A 24,050-nucleotide genomic window follows, 5' to 3' on the forward strand; every position below is an offset into this window, starting at 1 on the left:
TTTTAAGGTTCTGTTAAAACATATAGCTAATAACTAAATAATTGTTAGTTAACTAATATACAATCTTCGTTAACTAACCTAACCTAAGCACAAAACGTTACTCAATTAATAATCTTTAATAAAAATAAAACTCAAAAATATTATTACTTCAAGATGCATACACAAGACCAACTTAATAATTACCTAACCATTATAAACATTTATCATTGCCTATGTAAGTTAAAAATATATTTTTTTTGCATATTTACATTGTTAATTTTATTTTATCGGGTTTACATGTTTACCAACTGATTTAACTTTTATCATTTATTTATTTATATTTTATTAGGACTTCCAAATTCAAATATTTTTGTTAAAGATAGGATGTAACATCACTTTTTGTAAGTCAAAAACTACCACCTTAGTAGGCATTATAAGTTTATGTAAAATTGTTACATCAAAAAAAAATATGTCATGTGCTCCAGTGCACAAGTGAACACGGCAATCGTTTTTATGGTCTTATGCTACTAAGTCCCCGTGGACACGGCAAGACAGCCATCTAAAAACGGCCAATATCTTAAACAACTCTAGGTATCCCTAGACAAAACAACAGAGATATTTTTTACCGGGTGAATTATTAATCGCTCTTGGTTCTAAGAGCCATAAAACAAACCGCAACACTTTTGAAAACAAAATATATTAGTATTTATTTGTCTTTAGCTGGCGGCGGCCATTTTTGCTTAGCATCCAGCGGGAACATTATTTTGTCAATTTTTTTTTTGATAAATAGTTAAAATAATACAAAGAATTCAATAACAATATTTTTATTTTGACGCGTTTAGCAAAATAGTTACAATTTCACGTACAACTCTGAAAGAGCGGCGTCATTCACATCACGAATCTATCATAAATCACGCATTTTCTTTACAATAACCAATCTTGTATATCAAGCAACCCGTAGCGTAACATAAATCGCATAATGATACCTCGAGTATTATAAACACAAGTGGGTATCACGTTTCAAGTGGCCGGCGCCGGGTTTGGCGCCAAACAGCTCACCAAGTGGCTTCTGCGGACTCTACACAAATCTTAATAATAATTAAGTTATTTCATTCGTGAATCGTTTTTAAATTAAAATTATTTTTAATTATACGGTCGCAGGCTAGATGCACTAATTATAAAAGTAACAATGTCGTCATGTCAATCATCACCTAAGTAGAACCCCGTGGTGTCGCCCGCGCGCGGCGCCACCGTGAGCACGTGGCTGCGTGCCCTCGTGCCTCCGCCGCCTGTCACCATCACGTACAGCGGCAGCGCCATGTTTATGTTGTTTATCTGAAATCAATGCGCACTTTTAAGTAAATTATTAGTAATTCTGTCTACATACTGCAGAACTAATGACAAACTATGTACAGTGGGGACCTGATATTATATAGACATACTAAATCTGGTCATAAATACTGTTACAATTAAAAATAAACAAAATATAACATATGAATTTGGAATGTGCCATTTTTTTATGATTATTCGTTGAGTTTTTCTCATTTTGACTCCATTACATTGTACAATATTTTGGGATATTGAAATGGAATGGGGTGATAAAGAGACCCGAATCGCTCTGATTGCATTACACAAAGTAAGTATGAAGCTAAGTACAATTTTTTAAACTCTCCATACGCTTGGTATTTAGCAAAATGTTTGTGTACCGGGCTATTAATAGGTACGACCTCCTGTGTTTGTGACAGAAAAAGATCTGGCCGTCCACTTAGTGTTCGTACGAAAAATGTGGTCAAAGCAGTAAGGCAAATAATTCGAAGAAATCCTGTCCGAAAGCAAAGGATTTTATCGCGGGAGATGCAGGTAGCACCTAGAACTATGTCACGTATTTTAAAAGATGACTTAGAACTTAGAATATTTTGTTTTATTTTATTTATTGAAACTCCGCATGCTATTTTGTGAACATATCAAAGGATCATATTATCATATAATACATCAAAGAATTCAACTGTAATATATTTATTTCGACGCGTTTAGCAAAGTAGTCACAATTTTTCGTACAACTCTGAAAGAACGGCGATATCACAGAACGAATCTATCATAAAATTCGTTTACAATTACCAAGCTAATTTATCTAGCAACCGTAACATAAACCGCATAGTGACACCTCGACTATTGTAAACACAAGTGGCTATAGTGGCGTCTCAAGTGGCCACGTCGGGTTTGGCGCCAAAACTGCTGAGCAGGTGGCTTCTGCGAGCGCGCGGGACGTGTTGCCATATATCAGAGGTTAATATATTGAGTCTATAGCAATAATATTCTGTGTGTACTTGCGACTCCCTACTGCCATCAAACAGAAGTACCTCAATGTCAGTGGTGTTGCTCTCCACCATAGTCCAGGTGTCGAGCGGCTGCGTGATGTTCTGTGCGTATCTCACCACGCCTCCCACCACAGCCTCGTCTCGCCACACTCGCACGCCAGAACTTGTGTACTCGTATTTTAGGTCCTTTAATTCTGGAAACAAAGACGTTTTTCGCTTAGATTAGTTTGAAAATACTAAAATCTATAATAGTCTACTTGAAGTGGTTTTAGATGCAATAACAATTTACAATTTAAATACTAAACCACGATGATTGTCTACATTATGACGTCATCTTAGGTTTACTAGTATGATACAGTTAGCTGGTAGCAACTAACCCAGCTCCTTCCTCTGCGGCGGTATGGTCAGTATCGGGCTGTAGGAGATCGGGTCGAAACCCATCACCATGACAAACGTTGGCTCCGTCGGCTCAATACCACTTATCTGAAACACAACAGTTGAATTGATGATCGCAGTATTTTAACAACTTGACTATAAAATCAAAATAATAATTAATAATGATGAGTGAAAATCATAACACTAAGTGACTAGAATCAAACTTAAACTTGTTATGCCTACTACTCGGACAATCGATTAAGTCGAGTTAGTAAGTCTCAATTGGGCGATGTACATGCATTTACATGAAGATCCAGATCCTAGTAAATGTATAATAAAACAAATGTGTTGCTAAATTCAATAGAATTTTTAAAAAACGTTTATCTGGTGTATCATGAAATGAATAGTTTTTATAATATATATTAATAATGTGTATAATATTTTGGGTTACACAATTACATTATTCATGGAGATCTCAATCTTTTAAATAAATAATAAAATTTTAAAATCATTGCAAGTGAAAACAGTACTTCTTAAAGTCAGTAATTATTTTTTAACCGACTTCAAAAAGGAAGAGGCCAAGGCAAGTTTATTATCAAGTACCTACACTCGCCACGCGTGACTTTGAGCGGGATAGCTTCGTCTAGAAGCAAAAAACCCAACCCAAGCGGGCAAGCATCGACTTAAACCCTATCTATAGGTAGCACATACAAATAATAGTATTTTATTAATATTAAAGGTATGTTATTTGCATAAGAGCTCTATTAAATTAAAACTCTTTTAAGTTATTTTATACTTTTGAGTTTTAAAGTCAGGTTTTTTAAACGTAGTTTTTTTATTAAGATTATCCTTTACAATGTACAATATTGTGAAAAACAAATCTCTATGGTTAACTAATTGTTTTTTACTTATTTGGGTTGACAACAGCTTAAAACAAAATAATCACTTATAATTAAATATAAAAACATAGCTAAGTGTAGTCTACTACAGTTTATCTAATAGAAGGAACAGCAGTGTTTAAAATAATAATGAAAAAAAAAATGAAATATGAATAACACACGATCAGAGAAATTAAAAAAAGAATTCATTTAAAAGTGCCTGCATTAGTTGCACAATGAAATATATGTGTAGAAGGGGTTGGTAATTTAAACGCACATAATAAAACTGTTGCATCTCTATTTTAAAGTTTCCACACTCAGAATTACATTATACAGTTATTATTAAAAAATAAAAGACAATTAGGGCAGCGTTACACCTTAGAATTCACAATCAGTAATGTTATCTCGAACTGAGCGCTCTGGCTTACATAGGGCACGATATTCTACCGTGATGATGCTACCAACTGTTAGTTGGCACTACTGTAGTGCTAACTAACTTACACGAATCAAGTTAACTAAAGATCTGAATATAATATGCTATTATAGTTATTTCTACTTATAGTGATAATTATATTAAATAGTATTTAAATATTAACAATAGTTAAATAAATTTAATTATTAATTGGGATATTTTATGACAGTTCATGACGTTGGTAGCGCTTGTTAACACATTAAGCTGACACATGTATAAGTATGAAAAATGAATATATTATTGAGGAGAAAAACATGATAAATAGTGGTTTGTTTAGATTTATTATTTACCAGAACAGAACGTGTCTTGGTGTGCTTGGCCGCCCACATCTCAACGGGCAGCTTGAGACGAGAGCTGTAGCGCACCGTGAACTCATTCACTTCGCTTCCCTCGCTCGGCTCACTGCTGTCCGTATCCGTCGCTTCGCTTGGAGCCTTCCAGGATACCCGGACGGTGGACGAGTTCACGAACTTGTATGTGAGCTCTTTGAAACGTTGCAATCCTACAGAATATAGTTAAATTAGTTAGTCAAACATATTCTGGGTCATTTAATATTAAATGTGTTAGTGTTATGTGTCCAATAGCTACGTGTGCTACCATACACATAACATATTACCAGGGGGAGGCTCCTTTGCACATGATGCCGCCTAGATTATGGTTACCACAACGGTACCTATTTCTGGCGTGAAGCAGTAATTTGTAAGCATTACTGAGTTTCGGAATGAAGAGCGCCGTAGCTAGTGAAATTACTGGGCAAATGAGATCTTATGTCTCAAGGTGCTGCTCAGAATTTTTTAGGTCCTGAAGCGGCACTGCATTGTTATGGACCGGACATTTCAATTACCGTCCTGCTCGTCTCGTCCCTTAATGTCATAAAAAAACATATAAACGTAAATCGTTCCAGGTTTAACTTGATTCTTGTCCTAAGATTGAATAAGGAAAATTAAAATGAATGATTGATACAAATATGTATAACTTGAAAGACAATTTGGCGCCCTTGAGACGAAAACACAATAATGCTTACACATTACTGCTTCACGGCAAAAAAAGGCGCCTTTGTGGTTACCCATTATCTAGCCGGCACAAGGAAAAGGAGCCTCCTACTGGTAAAATATTATTTATGGTATTATAACATAGTGATTTTCTTAGTGATACCACAGGCTCTTCAATTAGAAATTTTTGCTCTACGATATTACAGTGTTTATAAAAAAAATCATATTTCATCATTTATTTGTAATCATGTATACCCATGATAAGATGTTACAAATCACAATAAAAGTTTTCCGTTTCTTGCCCGCATGCTGTGGCGTATAAATAATAATTAATAACCACGGACTAATAAAAAAATAAGGACTCCGTGTCACCTTACATAACAGTGTAGCACCAAAACAAGCCGATTAACGTGTAAATACATAGCCCCACGTACACACTTACACTACTACAGGCCGATAGGCGGCCATTACGAGAATTGTCATCGTCTGTGACAGATCAGTTTGCGTCTCAATAAAATATTTTCAAAATGCCGCCGTGCGTTGTGAAAAAGTGTAAAAACGATACTATATAAGTATTTGTGGCCATATATGATTATGTAATGGAAAAAAATTGTGTAACTAGTATCCCCCGTAACCGCACACACACTAGCATAAAGGTGCTTCACTTGCTAATATCACGGCGCGGAGTCCTTCTTTTTTTACTCGTCCGTGTTAATAACAAGTTGTTAAAGAAATATAAATATACACAATTTGAGTAAATTGATATATAAATAATTGAAATTGGTAAAAACATTAGTTAATAAGTAATTGAATTAAGTAAAATGATATTTTAAAATGTCAATTGAATGAAGCATCTGAAAAGAACTCTTTGATAGAATAGTACGATTTTTTCAGTAGGAGGTTAAATAGTTTCTTTTTAAAACACGTTTACTTAAGTGGTGAATATAATGATACAATGTCGTGTTGAGTGACGCACCTTCGCTCGTGGTGGTGACGCGGTAGGGAGGGGAGAAGGCTCCGCCGAGGGCGCGACCTGGTACTCGAACCTGCACCCGCACCTCGTAGTCGCGGGCGGGCTGGAGACCGCCGATGGAGGCGCTGTTCTTGTAGCTAATGTAAGGTTTTAATAAATTAGTATAACAAATATGGAATATTGTTTACTATATAATTGTTATTATATTCTTCTGAAAAAGAAATCGAGGGTAGCTGGAAATTATAAATCGCAGGTAGTTGGGAATACTAGGATGCCGCAGTCGTTTGTCGTACTGCTTCGCTGCGGCGTATATTTGAGCGAAGCGAGACAAACTAAGTCTGTGTACAAAAATAAAACAAAATTAATAAAACAAAGTTTGATCAACCGACTAAATTTTTAAATAAATATAAATAGCGCGTGCTAATTTATAATAATTTGTAAATCATGTTTGTTTTTAATTATAATAATAAAATAAAGTAAAAATTCAAAATTCTGTCTCGACAATAACCTAGAAAGTTTCGAAAGCCTTCTATAAGTTCAAAATTTTTTTAAATCGGTTCAGAAATGACCGAGAAACAATTAAACACAGACATCAATTGGAGTCACCAGGTGGAAGCTCCGCTCAGCTTCGCTGAATAAAATATATAGTTTCAAGACCTTTCCAGAACTCGTTTTCAGGTTTACTCACAGGTTTTAATCCTTTAAAAGTGTTTTATTTAAATGTGTAATTTTGTTACTGTTTACTTACAATAAGTTATAATTATTATTTTATTAAGATTGACCAGATTTTGATGCTTCATTTAGTTATTTATTTATTGTCAAATTAGCACGGCAGTGCCACTTACACTAATAATTAGACGAAACACTAAAAGGAAAAATTTCAAACAAAAAAAGAATATTAAAGAAAAATTGAATTAATTATACAATTTCAATGCTCTCTGCGCACCTTAGTATTTCAGAAACTGGGGAAGTCACATCATTGAATAGATCCCATTAAGCATATTGTCCAAGAGCGCTTTGAAACATGCCAATGAAGGGGGTATAGGTGCCATGGCTCGGGCAACAGTAGGATGAAACGAGACCACGAAAAGTTTATTTTTTCTTGTGACCGTACTCTTTAAAGCCTCGATTATCATAGTAGTGGTAATATAAGATGGCGGCGGTACCTCTCCTGGCACAGCTCATCAGTGTGTAGTCCTCGCACACACACCAGGAAGGTGTATCGAGCCGCGTCGTCGCACTGCCATCGCACGTCGAACCCGCGCGCCCGAACTGCGCCCACCTCCACGTTGTACGGCACCACGTTAACCTCGCTGGAATATGACGTCTCGCATGTACTTTTTATTGCATGTATTTTATTAAAAAGAGCGCCAAAAAATAATGCTAGGAGGGTTTCTGGCGCCGCTTCTTCTCACTCAGAGCGACATTTGTTTCCGAAGCGGTGGTAGTGTTAGAAATGACATTAAAAATAATTCTACAGGAATCTATTTAAAGAATAGGATATATATGTATATCCTATTATGCCGGCTATCTGGGTACAACAGCGTCGTCAATCTGTCCCGAGCCGCTGTAGTGCTGCCTAGCGAAACATTCTAAGAAAAAAGTGATTGACGCGCATTTGTATCAAACGTACAGTCATTGATAGATTGACTGATGACGGTTATAATCTTCTAAACAACGGAGATAGCCGAAATCCATTACATTTCAAGCAACTGTTCGCTTTCAAACTCAGCCGGATTATACTTCGTCGCCAATCGCCATACTATTTCAAACTAATGTCAAATCACCAATTTTCACTTAGGCAGTCCTCTTATTACGTAGGATTTACATCCTCTTTGGTACAAACATTTGTGTTTCGATTTGACGGACACTACAGATAGAGCAATTACTGACCACAATTTAAATCTCACGGTGACGAGCGCAATAGCCGCGCCCCTAATCATATTGTTTTCCAACAGGTTTTTTTTAGCGGCATGTGTATTGTACTGAGCGTCTGATGCTACAGTTGATAAGGTAAGCATATGATGACTTTTTATCACAAAAAAAATTTCAAGGCATCAAATACATGACATAACTATACTGTACACTTAACAATAATATCAAAAAGCCAATTATTTATAAAAATGCAACAATTCATTTCTGAATAAAAATTGATTAAATAGAAAATAAATTGACGATCCCGTCATCAAAACTAGGAAGATATCAAACCATGGATGGAACCAACAATCCAAGAGGTCCATAACAATAAAAAAAAAATCAATAATAAACGGGAATGCTTTTAGCAGTTTTTTTTTTTTTTTTTTTTCAAAGATATGGATGTATTGTAAGAATATTTTATTATGCATTATGTACGATGATGAAATTATGAATAAAGAAGTCTCTTTATAAAATATAATTAGAATTACCGAATTTGAGTATGTATAATGGACATTAATATGTTGAGGTTCATACACTGTGATAATGAAACACATCGTATACGGCATATCGAGGCACCGAGGTGCATGGGGACATTGGAGACCAGACCCTCACCCATCGGGATCCTGCCGCGCTAGCTCCGACGAAGTCCACGCCACCAGGCTCAGGTTCTGATGCAGCCACTCGTGACTACGAGATCCCAGGACTCTAACGAACACCGGCTGGGTAGGTTGCACTAGAATATAACAATCAAATTACTAAATGAATCACAAATAAAACCGAAAAGACCGTTCGAGTGACGTATAGTTTATAAAATCTTGTATGCTTTGTTCAACTGTCAGGTAGTGGCTTCAGTTGTTGTTCAGTTGTTCCAGTTGGAAAGAGCGCTTGCACGGAACGCGAAGGTTCGCGGGTTCGAATCCCGCATCGTTCATAAAATTTTGTATTCAGTTTTGTTCACTTTAAAAACATAACAATTTTTTTACTAAGATATTTGGAGTGTTTTTTTTTTATGGAATAGGAGGACAAACGAGCGTACGGGTCACCTGATGTTAAGTGATCACCGCCGCCCACACTCTCCTGCAACACCAGAGGAATCACAAGAGCGTTGCCGGCCTTTAAGGAAGGTGTACGCGCTTTTCTTGAAGGTACCCATGTCGTATCGTCCCGGAAACACCGCACAAGGAAGCTCATTCCACAGCTTCGTGGTACGAGGAAGAAAGCTCCTTGAAAACCGCACTGTGGAGGACCGCCACACATCCAGATGGTGGGGATGATATCGTAACTTGTGGCGTGTCGTGCGAAGAAGAAATTCGGCGGCAGGAATCAGGTTGAACAGCTCTTCGGAACACTCCCCGTGATAAATGCGGTAGAAGACACACAATGAAGCGACGTCTCTACGCAACGCCAAGTGATCCAGCCGTTCACAGAGTACTCCGTCCCCGACAATTCGAGCTGCTCTGCGTTGCACGCGGTCAAATGGATCGAGCTGATACTGGGGTGCGCCAGACCAGAGATGACAGCAATACTCCATGTGAGGCCGGACCTGCGCTTTGTAGAGCGCTAGAATGTGGGCCGGCTTGAAGTATTGCCGTGCTCTATTTATGACGCCCAGTTTCTTTGAAGCCAGTTTGGCTTTGCCCTCCAGATGGCCACGGAATTGGCAATTGCTCGAGATTTCGAGACCCAGTATTCCGATACTAGGCGAGGCTTTAAGGGAAGTGTTCTCGAAGAGCGGTGATACGGCAAATGGGGTTTTTTTAGTGGTAAACGCGCAAACTTGAGTCTTCTGGGGGTTAAATTGGACAAGGTTCAACTTACCCCTTTCCGCGACCTTCTCGAGAGAGGACTCGATAGAAGACACAAGTTTCTCCCGGCACTGGTGGACGTTTTCCCGAGAGAGACCTGCATGGCCCGTGTATACGGCATCACCAATGCTGTCGTCTGCATAGCAATGCATGTTGGCGGTGTCCAACATATCATTGGTATGCAGAAGAAACAGCGTGGGAGATAGCACACAGCCTTGGGGCACTCCAGCGTTCACGGGCTTGGGATTCGAGCAATAACCGTCGATAACGACCTGTATGCTGCGCCCAGTGAGGAAGCTGGAGGTCCACTTGCATAAGCTCTCGGGAAGCCCAAATGATGGAAGTTTGGAGAGGAGCGCCTTGTGCCATACACGATCAAAGGCCTTCGCTATATCCAGACCAACTGCCAGGCCTTCCCCCTTGCTTTCAATAGCCGCCGCCCATCTATGTGTTAGGTATACCAGAAGATCACCAGTCGACCGACCATGGCGAAAGCCGTACTGCCGGTCGTTGATCAACTGGTGACCCTCAAGGTATACCAAGAGCTGGCGGTTGATTATGCTCTCCATAATTTTGGAGAGTAGGGAGGTAATAGCAATAGGCCTGTAGTTTGCCGGATCCGAACTGTCTCCTTTTTTTGGGATCGGATGGACAAGGGCTGACTTCCATGAATCAGGGACTACGCCTTTTGAATAAGAGTGCCGGAATAAACGCGTTAGCACCGGCGTCAACTCAGGGGCATACGTTCTGAGCACGATTGGAGAAATGCCATCCGGCCCGCTCGACTTCCTGACGTCCAACGAAAACAGAGCTCGCCTTACAGTTTTCTGTCGGAACTGTACTTCAGGCATGGAGCTCTGACACCGCGGGATGGTCGGCGGTGTTTTTCCGTTGTCGTCAAGAGTCGAGTTGGAGGCAAAAAGAGTGCACAGGAGATCAGTTTTCTCTTTTGCCGTATGGGCCAGGGTGTCATTCCTCATGTGCAACGGCGGCATATTTGGAGTGTCCGAAATACACAAATAAATACAAAATCTTATATCTTTAAACGAGCAATTCTTGAGTCAATCTGTATCGGCTGGGACGATCCAACGATTTTAATGAAATTTAGTATACAGGTAGTTTCGGGGGCGAGAAATTGATCTAGCTAGATTTCAATTTTAAAAATTGTTTAGTTTTAATGAGAAACAGCTACAATAATATTAGAATACAAAGGTAAATTTCGCCACTATATACAAGACTATATATATATATAGCTCAGATGTGACATTGGGTGATCCGGAAAGCAGAAGATCCCGGTTCGAATACAGATGTCCTATTAGTATTTTTTTTTTGTTCAAGTTTTGTACATTCTTAAAAATCCGAGAAAGGCTTGGTCGTCGGGATATTAATATAAATAATGAGATGAAAGTTATTCTCCAAGTGAAGGTTTACGCCCCTACTCCCCCACAAGTTTTTAAGAAGAATTAATTGGAATAAATCCAACTTTGCACAACTTATTCCGCAAAACCGACGTGTACTGCTCCCACTCCACCACCCCAGGGTTTTCCTCCGCGAAATGCCTCACGTGCCTGTAACCTTATGGGGGCTGCTATGTCGACCCACCAGTTAGTGTATAGTTGTAGACGTCCTCGGGCAACGTGACATTGGTGTGTCTCTCAGTGTCACTGCCATCGGTATACTGCAGCACCCACTCCACCACTCCAGGGTTCTCCTCCGCAAACTGCTTCCACGTCACCAGAATTTCATCGTCTTCCAGCTTTATCAGCTTTATTGGTACTGGAACAGTTATTATTTTACGGAAATCTCGATTTAATGTCAAACAATCGCTTACTAATTACGACAGAGATGTCGAGTTAATGTTTTGAAATAGGACATTGTGATACAATTTTGTTTTATGACAATTAGGGATGAGACGAGCGCGACGTTCAGCTTATGGTAATTGATACGGCCTACCAATTACAATTCAGTGCCGCTCAGGATTCTTGAAATACCCAAAAACTCTGAACGGCACTAGAATTGCGCTCGTCCCCTTGGGACATAAGATGTCATTTGCCCAGTAATTTCACTAGCTACGGCGCCCTTCACACCAAAACACAGTAATGCTAACACATTACTGCTTCACAGTAGAAATAGGTGAAACGTCCAGCCCGGAGTATTCGTAGAACTATGGTAGTTTACGCACTAGATCCGGCTTCATACCAAAGAACAAGTAATAAGTAAATTATCAATCTGCTCACTGGTTGCGGAAAGGTATGATACGGTCAGGGGCGTACATATCATATAGGCAATTAGGCAGTGCCTACCTCGTTATGAACCTACATAAATATAGCACTATTAATTTTAATAGTTATTTGTTCAACAAGTGAACAAAGTTTTTTTTCTGCGAGTGCTGAGCTTTTGCTTCTGAGATTCTAATATAGACTACTGAGGCAGTGAGTGATTTAAAGGCACGAGACAAAAAAAATTTGCTCTCGTGTGAAACATACAACTTTTCGCCTCGACAAGCGAGAAAAGTGTTATAGGTAGTAAGAGAAATAATGTTTAATAGTATTTAAAAAGGCAATAGTAAAACTTAAAAATCTAAATTTCGATAAGTAACATATAAATTACAATGAGATACGAGAGTTTCGAAACGCACCGGATCGCATTGTTTATTTTTTTAACGCGGAGTAATTCCCGGATGTTTGGTCACGTGGGGTTCGAAATTTATATCACTTTGCCTCATGCTCGCAGCAAAAAGCGTTTTTACTGCGAGTTTTCACGTAGCAATAGCGCCCTTTTGCGTGCCGGAGAGGTGAAAAGTTAATTTACTACCTACGGTAGGCAGTCTACAGATTGCATATATGAAGCAAGCAGCGTTTCATACAACTTATGTCGTACTGTGACAATAAAGCGCAGCCACGACTAGTCAGATCTACAGTGCCTATCTTGCTAGAAAAACAATGCACGCCCCTAGATACGGTAAAGTGACCAAAGTTCTTAATACTGATACTGTTGTTAAGAAAATTTAACTATTAAAAAAACGATAGAGAGAGAGATATAGCTGTTACCTCCTTGTCCCTGGCACATGACGCTCTCGGACATGTCGCTGGCGATGTTCTTGCTGGTGGATGGAATATAGGCTCGAACCTGTGTATGGAGGTGTACAATCAGCATTTATTACTGCGTTACCAGCACTGGCCAGCCAACTGGTGCCGCTACCAACCCAATTAAAATTCAAATATTTTTATTCAAAATAGGATTCAAAATCACTAATTGAACGTCAAAAACTACCACCCATTCAAAATAGACTGCCTCAGACCTGAATCTGACAGAAGAACGGGCGCAAGAAACTCAGCGGGCTTTTTTTAAATAAAAATATGGATTACAATGTTATATCGTACAATTAACATTTATAATTAAAGAGCCTGAGGGTGTTCGCAACTCGAAACGAAAACTCATTTATGCTATAGTAACCTTTCCCACACATACGTTTTTTAACAATTCTTTTAAATATTTGAATACATTTGTTTTTGTACATATTCCGGTATCATTACGCATGTTATTAAAAATGTACTTTGGCAATATTATCGGCCTTATAAATAAACATAGTATAATGTTGTACCCTTAGATTAAGGATTGGTCTCCGCTGCGCTCGTAGTCGCAAAGTGCGGTAACTAATACTACGGCGTACTCGAGCCGGTCTCGGACAATGTGTGACGTTGACGTGTCAAATGTTCTGTTAAACTTTGCTACTAACATATTAGTGACTACGCCTGCGGTATCTAGTTGGAGTGCAGCGGAGACCAACCTTTAGCCTAAGGCTTGCACATTACTATTTCACGATAGAAAACGGCGCCGATGTGGTACCTAGCTGACAGACCTTTGCTAGTTAAACTGGATTACAATATAACAAAAAAATCTTAACAGAGCATTAAAAACTGAAGTTATGTCTAATGCCACAAATGTTTCTTATAGTTTTGTGTAAGAAGGAGCCATAATTTTATAAGAACGTAGATATCAAATTAAAAAAAAAAAAAACAATTCTATCAAGAGCCAAACGGCAGTTTATAATTAAAGGGTATATTACATACGACTTAAAATAAGGGTAGGCAGAGATATCGGATCTCTATTTGGTATAATCCCAACACATTTACCACTGGCTTCAAAATTTAATTCAATTCCATCCCCAACCACTCTTATTTAATACATCATAATTTGTTTTGTATATTACAGCCATTGTAAAATACTCTATTAATTGAAAAGATTGGCCGTTGAGTTTCTAATATTTTCTCACGTGCTCTACTTTTTCCGAATAAATTGTAGATTCAGTAATTTAAAATATATATTTATAGTGACGATTCCAAAGCGCTTAGTTTAAGCCTAACTGAATAAAGTTTATTTGGCATTAATAATAGTTCGTCTGCATTCTTCCAGCTTTCCTACATTAGTAATAACTACACGAATCATTGAGTACGCGAACCAAGTTACGTACTAACTCAGCGTGTGTATAAAAACTAACCTGAAAGTAGTATGGTGTCAGGGCTTCCTTAACCTTGACGATCTCCGACGTGTTGTTGTGTGGCTGGCCGGTAATCGCGATACCAGTCTTATCTAAACAATACAAATAATAGTCACATAGAGGTCGTGGGTTCGAATCCCGCATCGTTCTAAAAATTTTATTTTTCAAATTATATTTTTTTATTAATCCTAGAAGTGAGGGTTATTACTTTAAACACATAAATGATTTAGATTTACAAGAGCGACATCTCAAGTCAATTTCCTAATATGCAAATATTGGGGTTGAGTAAGTTATCAAATGTAAAGTAGATCCTGTAGATGGAGCCACAACCTAAGAGTTGAACAAAGCAAACAGAATTTTATAACGAGGCGGTACTCGAACGGTTAGCTCAGTTGGTAAGAGCATCGGCACGGAACGCCGGAGGTCATGGGTCGAATCCCGCATCGTTCATAAAATTTTATTTTTCAAATTATATTTTTTTATTAATCCTAGAAGTGAGGGTTATCAGAATAATTCTCCTGAGAGTAGTACTAAACAAATGTGTCATGCCGAGAAAAAACTTGTTTAACTGCAAATAAAAGTGGTAGTTCAAAATAGCTCTGGAGAGTTAACTATAACCAACACCAAGCATTGGCAACTTACAAATAACACTTAAGGGTATGTGTAACAAGATTAAGTAGTGTTTATAGCGTCAAATGCTATATTTTCACCACAAAATTTGTCCTTAAAACACCTTGTTTGAGTGTTTTCTGCTCACCTTTCGCCTTAAGGGACGAGACGAGCAGGACGTTCAGCTGATGAATTCTGAGAGGCACTACAATTGCTCTCGTCACCTTGAGACATAAGATGTTAAGTCTCGTTTGCCCAGTAATTTCACTAGCTGCGGCGCCCTTCAGACCGAAACACAATAATTCTTACAGAATGACTGCTTCTAACTGGTCACGGTCTCACCTCCAGGAGTGGTGTTGACGGTGTACGCGACCACTCTCTCTGCGGCGGGACTCCACCACAGCGCCACGGAGGAGGGCCCGGTGGGCGCACACTGCACCGCCCCCGGAGCAGCCGCACCTGCGCCCGTCACGTCTAGCTCTGCCCAGCTCGAAGATACAGAATGTCCATTACTCGCGAAACATTGGTACACTCCTGCAATCATATTTAATAAATAAAATAATGTTTTGTATATAAATTTGTCAATAATATATCATAAAATCAAGAATTGCTTCGTAAAAATGCACCCTGTTGTTGTAATAAAATTGTTTCACAGCATATCTGTCAAACCGTTGCGTCAATAAATTCGACGGGGTACGCATCAAAGGAAAAACATATTTGTTGTTTTTATTTAATTCCGAGTTTTTTCCTATTTATTCACGTTTTAAACCTTCCCTGTACTTCCACAAATAATTCAAGACCAAAATTAGCCAAATCGGTCCAGCCGTTCGAGTTTTAGCGAGACTAACGAACAATTCATTTTTATATATATATAGATAAGCTTGACTCAGCATCCTTGTTACATCTAATTAAATTTATAACCGCGAATCTCCTCTCGTTCTATGATTACATTTTATGTATCACCTTATAAAACCAATTATGAAGGAAATACATTTGTGAGGTGCTCTTGTAGTTTTTACAACATACATCTTACTGAAATTGATATATTCTCATTAAATATACAAAAATATAAGAAAATAGTAGGTGATATTATACTCAATGTAAAAAATTATTAACTCTAAATAATAAAATCATTGTTGTTGTGTCCTGTTCTTAACTATACTATTATAACTGTTTAAATTTTGTTTGTTGTAATATTGTAGTTTTCTCTTTTGGTTTAAAATATATTTGTTGATTGTTTTTTTTTCATTATTGTTCATTGTAAAAATAATTAGTATTAATTTTAAGGAACTGTTTTGTCTTCTAGTTTATGTATATTTGTAACCTTACTATTGTAAAAGGCTGTTTTGTTCCTGAAAAAATAAATAAATAATATAATGCAGTATATGTAATCCACACTATAAAATTCACATTAACAGAGTCGAGAACATCCAAAAACGCTTCATGATTTTTCTTACTGTCCATGGAAAGAAATTGTCTACTCTTAAATCATATCCGGAGAGATTATAACACTCTAAATTTTTATCTCTTGAGGAACGCGTTACGTATCGGATAAAAATCCTGTTGTTAAAATTTCTAAGAGGCTTAATGGATTGCCCTTGCTTGCTGGCAAAGATATTCATGGTTGTCCCCAACGAATTAATAATAGACTAACTAATTATAGGCCCTTTTATATAATGAATACCAGGACCAATTTATTCTAAAACTAAATTTAATAGTAATTTATGTTCAAAATTTTCGTTATAATTATTATTCTTCCATATTTTTATTAATATTTAATCTGTATCCATACCGAGAAATATTGTGTTAACTTATAATACGAATGTGAATTCTGGTCGTAACTATGATGTAAACCTTTTGGCAAACCTTATAAATAAATAAATAACTATCCACTTCCTCACTTGTCAATATAGACGTAAAGGAAGGATATGTTTTCGGCTTTATTTTTTTGTAATAACCACCACAGTGTGGTCTGTTGTGTTATAAAAATTAAATCCACTTTTCGTGGCATGTTATAGCAACGATATCGGGCTGTATACCTTGACTATAGACTAAAACACGTGCATTGGTTTTCTAGAAAGATTTAAGATAGATTTAAAACAAATCTTATAACTATATTTACAATACTACGACTACATAAAATTAAAACTATCATTACGTGGAAGCGGACCAAGAATACTGGCAGCATTACCCCGTTGGAAAGCAAGGCTGATCCGTTGACCGAAATAGCTGCCAGCACTTGGGTTTCCAGTAGCCTTATTGAGGCGCGAAGATAGTATTTTGAACATTCTCCGCGCCTCTGGGCCCCACGGGCCAAGTGTCTCGACACCAAACGGCACAAAGATGTATGACTCACTGAGACCAACATATTTGCGACGCTTGCTGTCTTCGGCAGTCGAAGCAGCAGCCCCAGCACCAACTGACGTAACTTGGACATGAGAAGGAGCCAGAGTGTCGACGCAAGTCGCGTCCCACACCAGCGCCCTTCCCCGTGCCCAAGCCACCAGCGTCATTCCATCAGGACGCTTGCCATCGCGGCGGGTAATACCATTTGGCTCTAAAACAGCTGGTATATTAAGAGCGGCAAATGCCCTGCGGATGACTTCATTAATGCTGGCGTGACGACTGATACGGCCTGCCGATTTTAGGCAAGAAAACCCGTGGCGTCCAAGAGCATCTACCTGAACGCCACATCTACATTGATGTGGTTCATTCAGTTTTATATATAGATAGATTTGAAATTCAATTTTCAATTTATTTATTAAGAGATTATAAAATTAAAAAATAAAGAATAATAATACAAGTTTTACTTTAAAGCTAGTTAACACTGTGTAGGCACAACTAGGTAATCCTGTGTTTCAGGCATAAAGAGCTTATATTAAAACTAAATAATCACAACAAAATTGAAACTTAATAAAGTAAAAAGGTATAAATTAATCTACAGGTATCATTTTAAAAACATAACATATTGTTTAAATAAAATAAAGATAAGGTTTATTTTAACACTATTAGTAATTTTTCTGTATCTTCATAGGACATATTATGTGACTCTGTCGAGGACTTCTTCGAGGAGTCTTCATAGAACATATTATATGGCTCTGTCGTAAATCCTATTACTCCACTGCTGAATATCTAAATGATCGGACAGCCTGGGACTAGATTGTGATTATTTTATAGCGATAGAAATGATTGTACAATATTGTATATTTTTATTGAAAAGAGTGCAAAAAAAGAATGCTGGGAGAGTTTCTGGCGCCGCTTCTTCTCTCTCAGAGCGCCATTTGTTTCCGAAGCGGTAGTAGTATCTAGTAGTTATTAGAAATGACATCAAAAAGAATTCAACGGTAATTGATACGCCATGCCCATTACAATGCAGTGCCGCTCAGGATTCTCAAAAAATCCAAAAATTCTGAGCGGCACTACAATTGCGCTCGTCACCTTGAGACATAAGATGTTAAGCCTCATTTGCCCAGTAATTTTACTAGCTACGGCGCCCTTCAGACCGAAACACAGTAATGCTTACACATTACTGCTTCACGGCGGAAATAGGCACCGTTGTGGTACCCATAATCTAGCCGGCTTCCTGTGCAAAGGAGCCTCCCACTGGTAACCTAACCTAACCATTAATGTGTTACGCTCTGAAGGGGGCCGTAGCTAGTGAAATTACTGGGCAAATAAGACTTAACATCTTATGTCTAAAGGTGACGAGCGCAATTGTATTACCATTCAGAATTTTTGTGTTTTTCAAGAATCCTGAGCGACACTACAGTGTGATGGGCAGGGAGCATCAATTACCATCAGCTGAACGTCCTGCTCGTTTCATCCCTTATTTTCATTAAAAAAAACTCTTGAAAAAATTTTCGTTAATTATTTAATACTTTTAAACGAGGTAGGCAATGCCGAAAGGCATATATGATATGCACGCGCCTGCACTAAATTTAACGTAACTATATATTTTTTCTAAGAGATGCATAGTATAAATATGCATGCCAATTAAATTATTAAGTGATCACCTGCGTCGTCAGAGGTGACGCCACCGATGACGAGCTCGTTTCGTGTTCGGTCAACAGACGTGCGCACGTTGATCTGAAAATATTACACAATATTAATATTGGAGTCTAGTTCACATACAAAACACAACAGCGAACGAAAGGTGTCCCTTCCCTTTTCATTCACCCCGCCAAACATACGTTTTCCCTTTTATCGCATAGCATTCGCCGTCGTTCGTAACATGTGGATCGAGCCTAAATACCTAAGCCTGAGTGCACACACACACTACAGCGTCAATATTGTAAATTTTTACAAGGGTTTAGTAGCCAACAGTTCAATTATAAATAAAATTGCATTTATTTTGTATCATCATCAGCCGGAAGACGTCCACTGGTGGACTAAGGCCTCCCCCAAAGATCTCCACGACGATCGGTCCTGGGCTGCCCTCATTGACCAGATCGTCGGTCCATCTTGTGGAGGGCCTACCAACACTGCATGTACCGGTACGTGGTCACCATTTGATGAATTTACTGCCTCAATGGCCATCTCTCCGTCGACCTATGTGCCCTGCCCACTGCCCCTTCAGTTTCGCAATGATTTTTTTTATTTTCGATGATGTAATGGAATATTAATAAAATGTAAATGTACCTATTTATTATTTTTTAGCGCGTACACTTTTTAAAGGACCGACAACGCTCTTGTGATTTATAATATATCTTGTTATTTATAGTAATGTGGGCGGCGGTGATCATTTAACAGCAGGTGACCCGTACGCTCGTTTGTCCACTCTTTCATAAAAAAAAGCCTCAGCAATAAATGAAATAGTCAAATCACTTCAAATTGTCTTAAAAATGGCAGCTTCATACGCAGGTGCTTTGTGCAATACAATCGCTAATTCTGTTTTATTTTACACCTGGTTTATTATTGTGATTTAATACCCTATTTAAAACCCTCAATAAAAATTGTGAAATTGTGGAAATAGATTGAAGCTTCTAACATGATAAACGCGTTCCAAGTTCAAATCAAAATAATAAATCCAGAGAAATGAACTCTTCAACTGTCAACAGAGCAGGCACGAGCTTAGAATATTAACACTTAATATTCTATGGCTGACCGACGGTCAGCGCTGACCGTCGGTCGAGCGTAGGGCATACAATACGCGCTGACTATGTGTTTAGTGCTCAGCGGTCAGCGCTGACGTCGGTCGAGTGTAGGGCATATAATACGCGCTGACTATGTATTTAGTGCTCAGCTGTCAGCAAAATTGATTGCGCGTGTACAATTACGACTACTTACGCAAACGATTACGAAATAAAAGACGGATAAGATAATATCATGATTACCCAATTATTATACAGCGTCAAATTGAAGGAGAAATTAAAACATCCAGAACACGAATTTTTGATAAGATTTTTAATTACGATTTTACACGCGTGTATGGTAGGTCGCTCGACAGCGTCGAACTGAACGTACTAATTACGGACGTACCGTTTCTCGTTAGCGCGACTTAGCTCTACGCGCGTAGCAATTCATCAACGCTGGACTGAAGGTAGTAATAATTTTATTTCTTGCTCTTAAAAAGCTTTTACAATAATTTAAATATTATATAATTTAAAAATATATTTTATAATGTTTTCATTAACGGACAAAAGCACAAAGTTGTGTGTTGATCTGGTCAGACGTGTATATACAAGGTTCTATGACAGCAACACGGGATCAAACCATTAAGCAGTTGCTCGACAGACAGGTATTTATCACAGTGTTGAAATCAAATCAAATCAAATTTCAAATGTCGCAAATATGTTGGTCTCAGTGAATCATACATGTTTGTGCCCTTTGGTGTCGAGACACTTGGCCCGTGGGGCCCAGAGGCGCGGAGAATGTTCAAAATACTATCCTCGCGCCTCAATAAGGCTACTGGAAACCCAAGCGCTGGTGGCTATTTCGGTCAACGGATCAGCCTTGCTATCCAACGCGGTAATGCTGCCAGTATTCTTGGTACGCTTCCACGTAATAATAGTTTTAATGTAATAAATAAGTATTGCAATCCTCAAAAAAAAATATTTCTTAGGTAAATTGCATTACACTTAAAATATGTCATTTTTTCCTACAGTTCGTTCGGAAGACAGATTTCCTCAGAGCAGAACAAGAAATAAACTCTATATTGAGTACATACTTAAAGTACAATACAGTAAATGCATCAATCCACACATAACTTTAATAAAAAAGGAATTATGCGAACATTTTATTAGATATTACATTATATAAAAAAATATATAATAACTTTAATTAAAAAAAAAGAGAACAAAAGAAATAAAAAAACATGAAGCAGATTTCCCGGAAAGAAGATGATCCAGCAACCGGTTCACGAGCATGACGCATGGACCAGCCATCGCTTCCCTCGACCATATTATAGGGAAGGGACCGACCCGACCCACGTCGCCACCACAAGCATTAAGCGAGCATGACGATGCCTGTCACGAGAACTCTACCAAATAACAAAAGATAGTGTTCATCTACATATAGCGATACTCACTAAAATGCCTTTACTTACAATTTGATAATTTTGTTTAAATTTACATAAAATAAGTCATAGTTTAGTTGATTTCCAATACATACCCTGCCGGCTAATGGTAGTGGCTGCCCGTCCTTGTACCAGGTGATCCTGGGTTCAGGAGAACCTTCCGCTGTGCAGTTGAAGCGCACAGTACTGGCCCGCATGGCTTGCTTGGAGACGGGGGGCAGGGTTATGGACACGGGCTCGCTCACAGACACATTGAAACTCTAAAACAGAAACATTTTGTATAAGAATTATGAAAACAGTATTTTACAGTTTCCACTAATAATAATTAATATAATCCGGGCAGCGATACCCCGTAGAATTCACAATAAGTAGTTAGCGCTCTGGCTTATATAGGGCACGACCGTCTACCGTGATGATGCCAACTAACTTGCACGAATCAAGTTTACTAAAGATCTGAATATAATATGCTATTATAGTTATTTCTAATTATAGTGATAATTATATTAAATAGTATTCAAATATTAACAGTAGTTAAATAAATTTAGTTATTAATTGGGATATCTTATGACAGTTCATGACGTTGGTAGCGCTTGTTAACATATATAACATTTCACCAGCTGTCTGTCTAGTCCCATATAATAGGACGAGAGCCTACTGCTGGATAACGGGCACACCCCAGACTCTTTGCTGCTAATGAGAATCCCCTCACAGAAAAACTACATATAGAGTAATTTTTAAATTGATAACTTTACGCGTGCTAACTTAATCTCATTCAAAACTCACAAAATAAAGGGCTCAGAAGCTGAAGTTTAAACTTCAACGATTACAAAATTAATAAAAAAAATATTTATCGATGGTTGCGAATCTGAAGTGGAAGTGGGCAGAGCAAATAGCTCGACGGAGAGATAGCCGTTGGGGCAGAAAAATGCTCGAATGACGACCACGCACTGTAAGACGCACTGTTGGTAGGCCCCCCACAAGATGGAGGTTTGATGAAGGCAGCGCTGGACCGCCGCTGGGGGAGGCCTTCGTCCAGCACGTCTTCCGGCTAAAATGATGATGATGATTGATCGATGATCAGTTCACGTGGGAGACATAATATTATACCTTTTCATAAATGAAGATTCCTACCACGTGATCCTTTGAAAGATGAAAAGGCTCGTGCAAGCCATCAAGCCTTTAATGTTTGCATCTATTTATATGATAATACTGGTGCACCCCAGTATCAGCTCGATCCATTTGACCGCGCGCAAGGCAGAGCAGCTCGAATTGTCCTGGACCCAGCTTGCTCTGTGAATGGCTGGATCACTTGGCGATGCGTAGAGACGTCGCTTCATTGTGTGTCTTCTACCGCATTTATCACGGGAAGAGTTCCGAAGAACAGATTCACATGTTTAATGCCGCCGAATTCCACCTTCGCACGACATGCCACAATTTAGGATATTATCCCCACCATCTGGATGTGTAGCAGTCCCCCACAGTGCGGTTTTCAAGGATCTTTCTTCCACGTACTACAAAGTTGTGGAATGAACTTTCTTATGTAGTGTTTCGGGGACGATACGACATGGGTACCTTCAAAAAAAGCGCGTACACCTTCCTTAAAGGCCGACAATGCTCCTGTGATTCCTCTGGTGTACCAAGAGAATTTAGGCGGCGGTGATCACTTATCACCAGATGACCCGTACGCTTGTTTGTCCTCCTTTTCCATAAGAAAAGATTACTGTAAATCCCTAAGAAAACTTTAAAACAAAATAGCTCATTTAAGTTAAAAGTTTACAACTCGGCCAGAGAGAAAAACAGTAAATATAAAATAATTCTTCAAAGCAATTATTTAGAACCACTCAGATCCGTTATAAATATTAGCATAATGGAGGCAATGTGCCCGAGTTTGGAATTTTGTGTAACTTCAGCTGAATGAGCAATTTCCTCTTTGTACGTAATCTGCCACCTTAGAGTGATTATTTACAATTATATTTCACACCGGGTTGGATTATTTATACAAATATACTTTTCTTACTGTATTGTATAAAGTTTACAATTTATAACAAGTTGTTACAATTATAACAATAGAAATATTTTGTATGAGATATACCAGTGGGAGGCTCCTTTGCACAGGCTGCCGGCTAGAGTATGGGTACCACAACGGCGCCTATTTCTGCCGTGAAGCAGTAATGTGTAAGAATTATTGTGTTTCGGTCTGAAGGGCGCCGTAGCTAGTGAAATTACTGGACAAAAGACACTTCACATAGCGCAGTTTTAGTGCCGCTCAGAATTTTTGGGTTTTTCAAGAACCCTGAGCGGCACTGCATTGTACTGGGCAGGGCGTAACTGCTCGTCTCGTCCCTTATTGTCATAAAAAAAACATAAAGTGACGAGACAAGTATGAAGTCCTGATGGTAAATGATATACTCAACCCATTACAGTGCAGTGATTCTTGATTGAACCGTATAAGAAGGTAAGTTTCATTAGCCCAATAATTTCACTAGTTGGAAATGTTCACAGGTAGCAGACCCGTCTTAAAAGTCACGTCAATCTTTAAAAAAAGATTCGACATTAGAAATACAATGACTTATAGGTGTGTATAGATAAAATACAGTACGTAGGTCACGTCGACAGGTAAACTAGACCTTATGTCTCACAAGTTAAGGTCGCGTATGACATACCTAATTAGCTGTTACACAAACAACTTATTTTCTTGTTTATCATTTACTTCACTG

General features: G+C 38.4%; 1 protein-coding gene across 3 annotated transcripts in view; it reads right to left on the reverse strand.

The window, feature by feature from the left end:
* Window positions 1-24,050, reverse strand: part of LOC126974525 (protogenin B-like) — a 140,727-nt gene that overhangs the window by 12,139 nt on the left and 104,538 nt on the right. For 2 of the 3 annotated variants that reach the window (XM_050822038.1, XM_050822037.1), the window contains exons 8-20: window positions 21,429-21,593; window positions 18,833-18,905; window positions 15,162-15,353; window positions 14,211-14,302; window positions 12,760-12,838; window positions 11,312-11,485; window positions 8,517-8,637; window positions 7,154-7,300; window positions 5,991-6,124; window positions 4,313-4,524; window positions 2,675-2,780; window positions 2,340-2,491; window positions 1,191-1,314 (exon numbers count right to left, since the gene is read on the reverse strand). In XM_050822038.1, the coding sequence (XP_050677995.1) occupies window positions 1,191-1,314; window positions 2,340-2,491; window positions 2,675-2,780; window positions 4,313-4,524; window positions 5,991-6,124; window positions 7,154-7,300; window positions 8,517-8,637; window positions 11,312-11,485; window positions 12,760-12,838; window positions 14,211-14,302; window positions 15,162-15,353; window positions 18,833-18,905; window positions 21,429-21,593 (1,771 nt within the window). Of the gene's footprint in view, window positions 1-787; window positions 1,315-2,339; window positions 2,492-2,674; window positions 2,781-4,312; window positions 4,525-5,990; window positions 6,125-7,153; window positions 7,301-8,516; window positions 8,638-11,311; window positions 11,486-12,759; window positions 12,839-14,210; window positions 14,303-15,161; window positions 15,354-18,832; window positions 18,906-21,428; window positions 21,594-24,050 lie in introns of those variants that run through there. The other variant, XM_050822039.1, reaches the window with a different exon arrangement.

Source organism: Leptidea sinapis, chromosome 32, assembly GCF_905404315.1.
Source record: "Leptidea sinapis chromosome 32, ilLepSina1.1, whole genome shotgun sequence".
NCBI classification, from domain to species: domain Eukaryota; kingdom Metazoa; phylum Arthropoda; class Insecta; order Lepidoptera; family Pieridae; genus Leptidea; species Leptidea sinapis.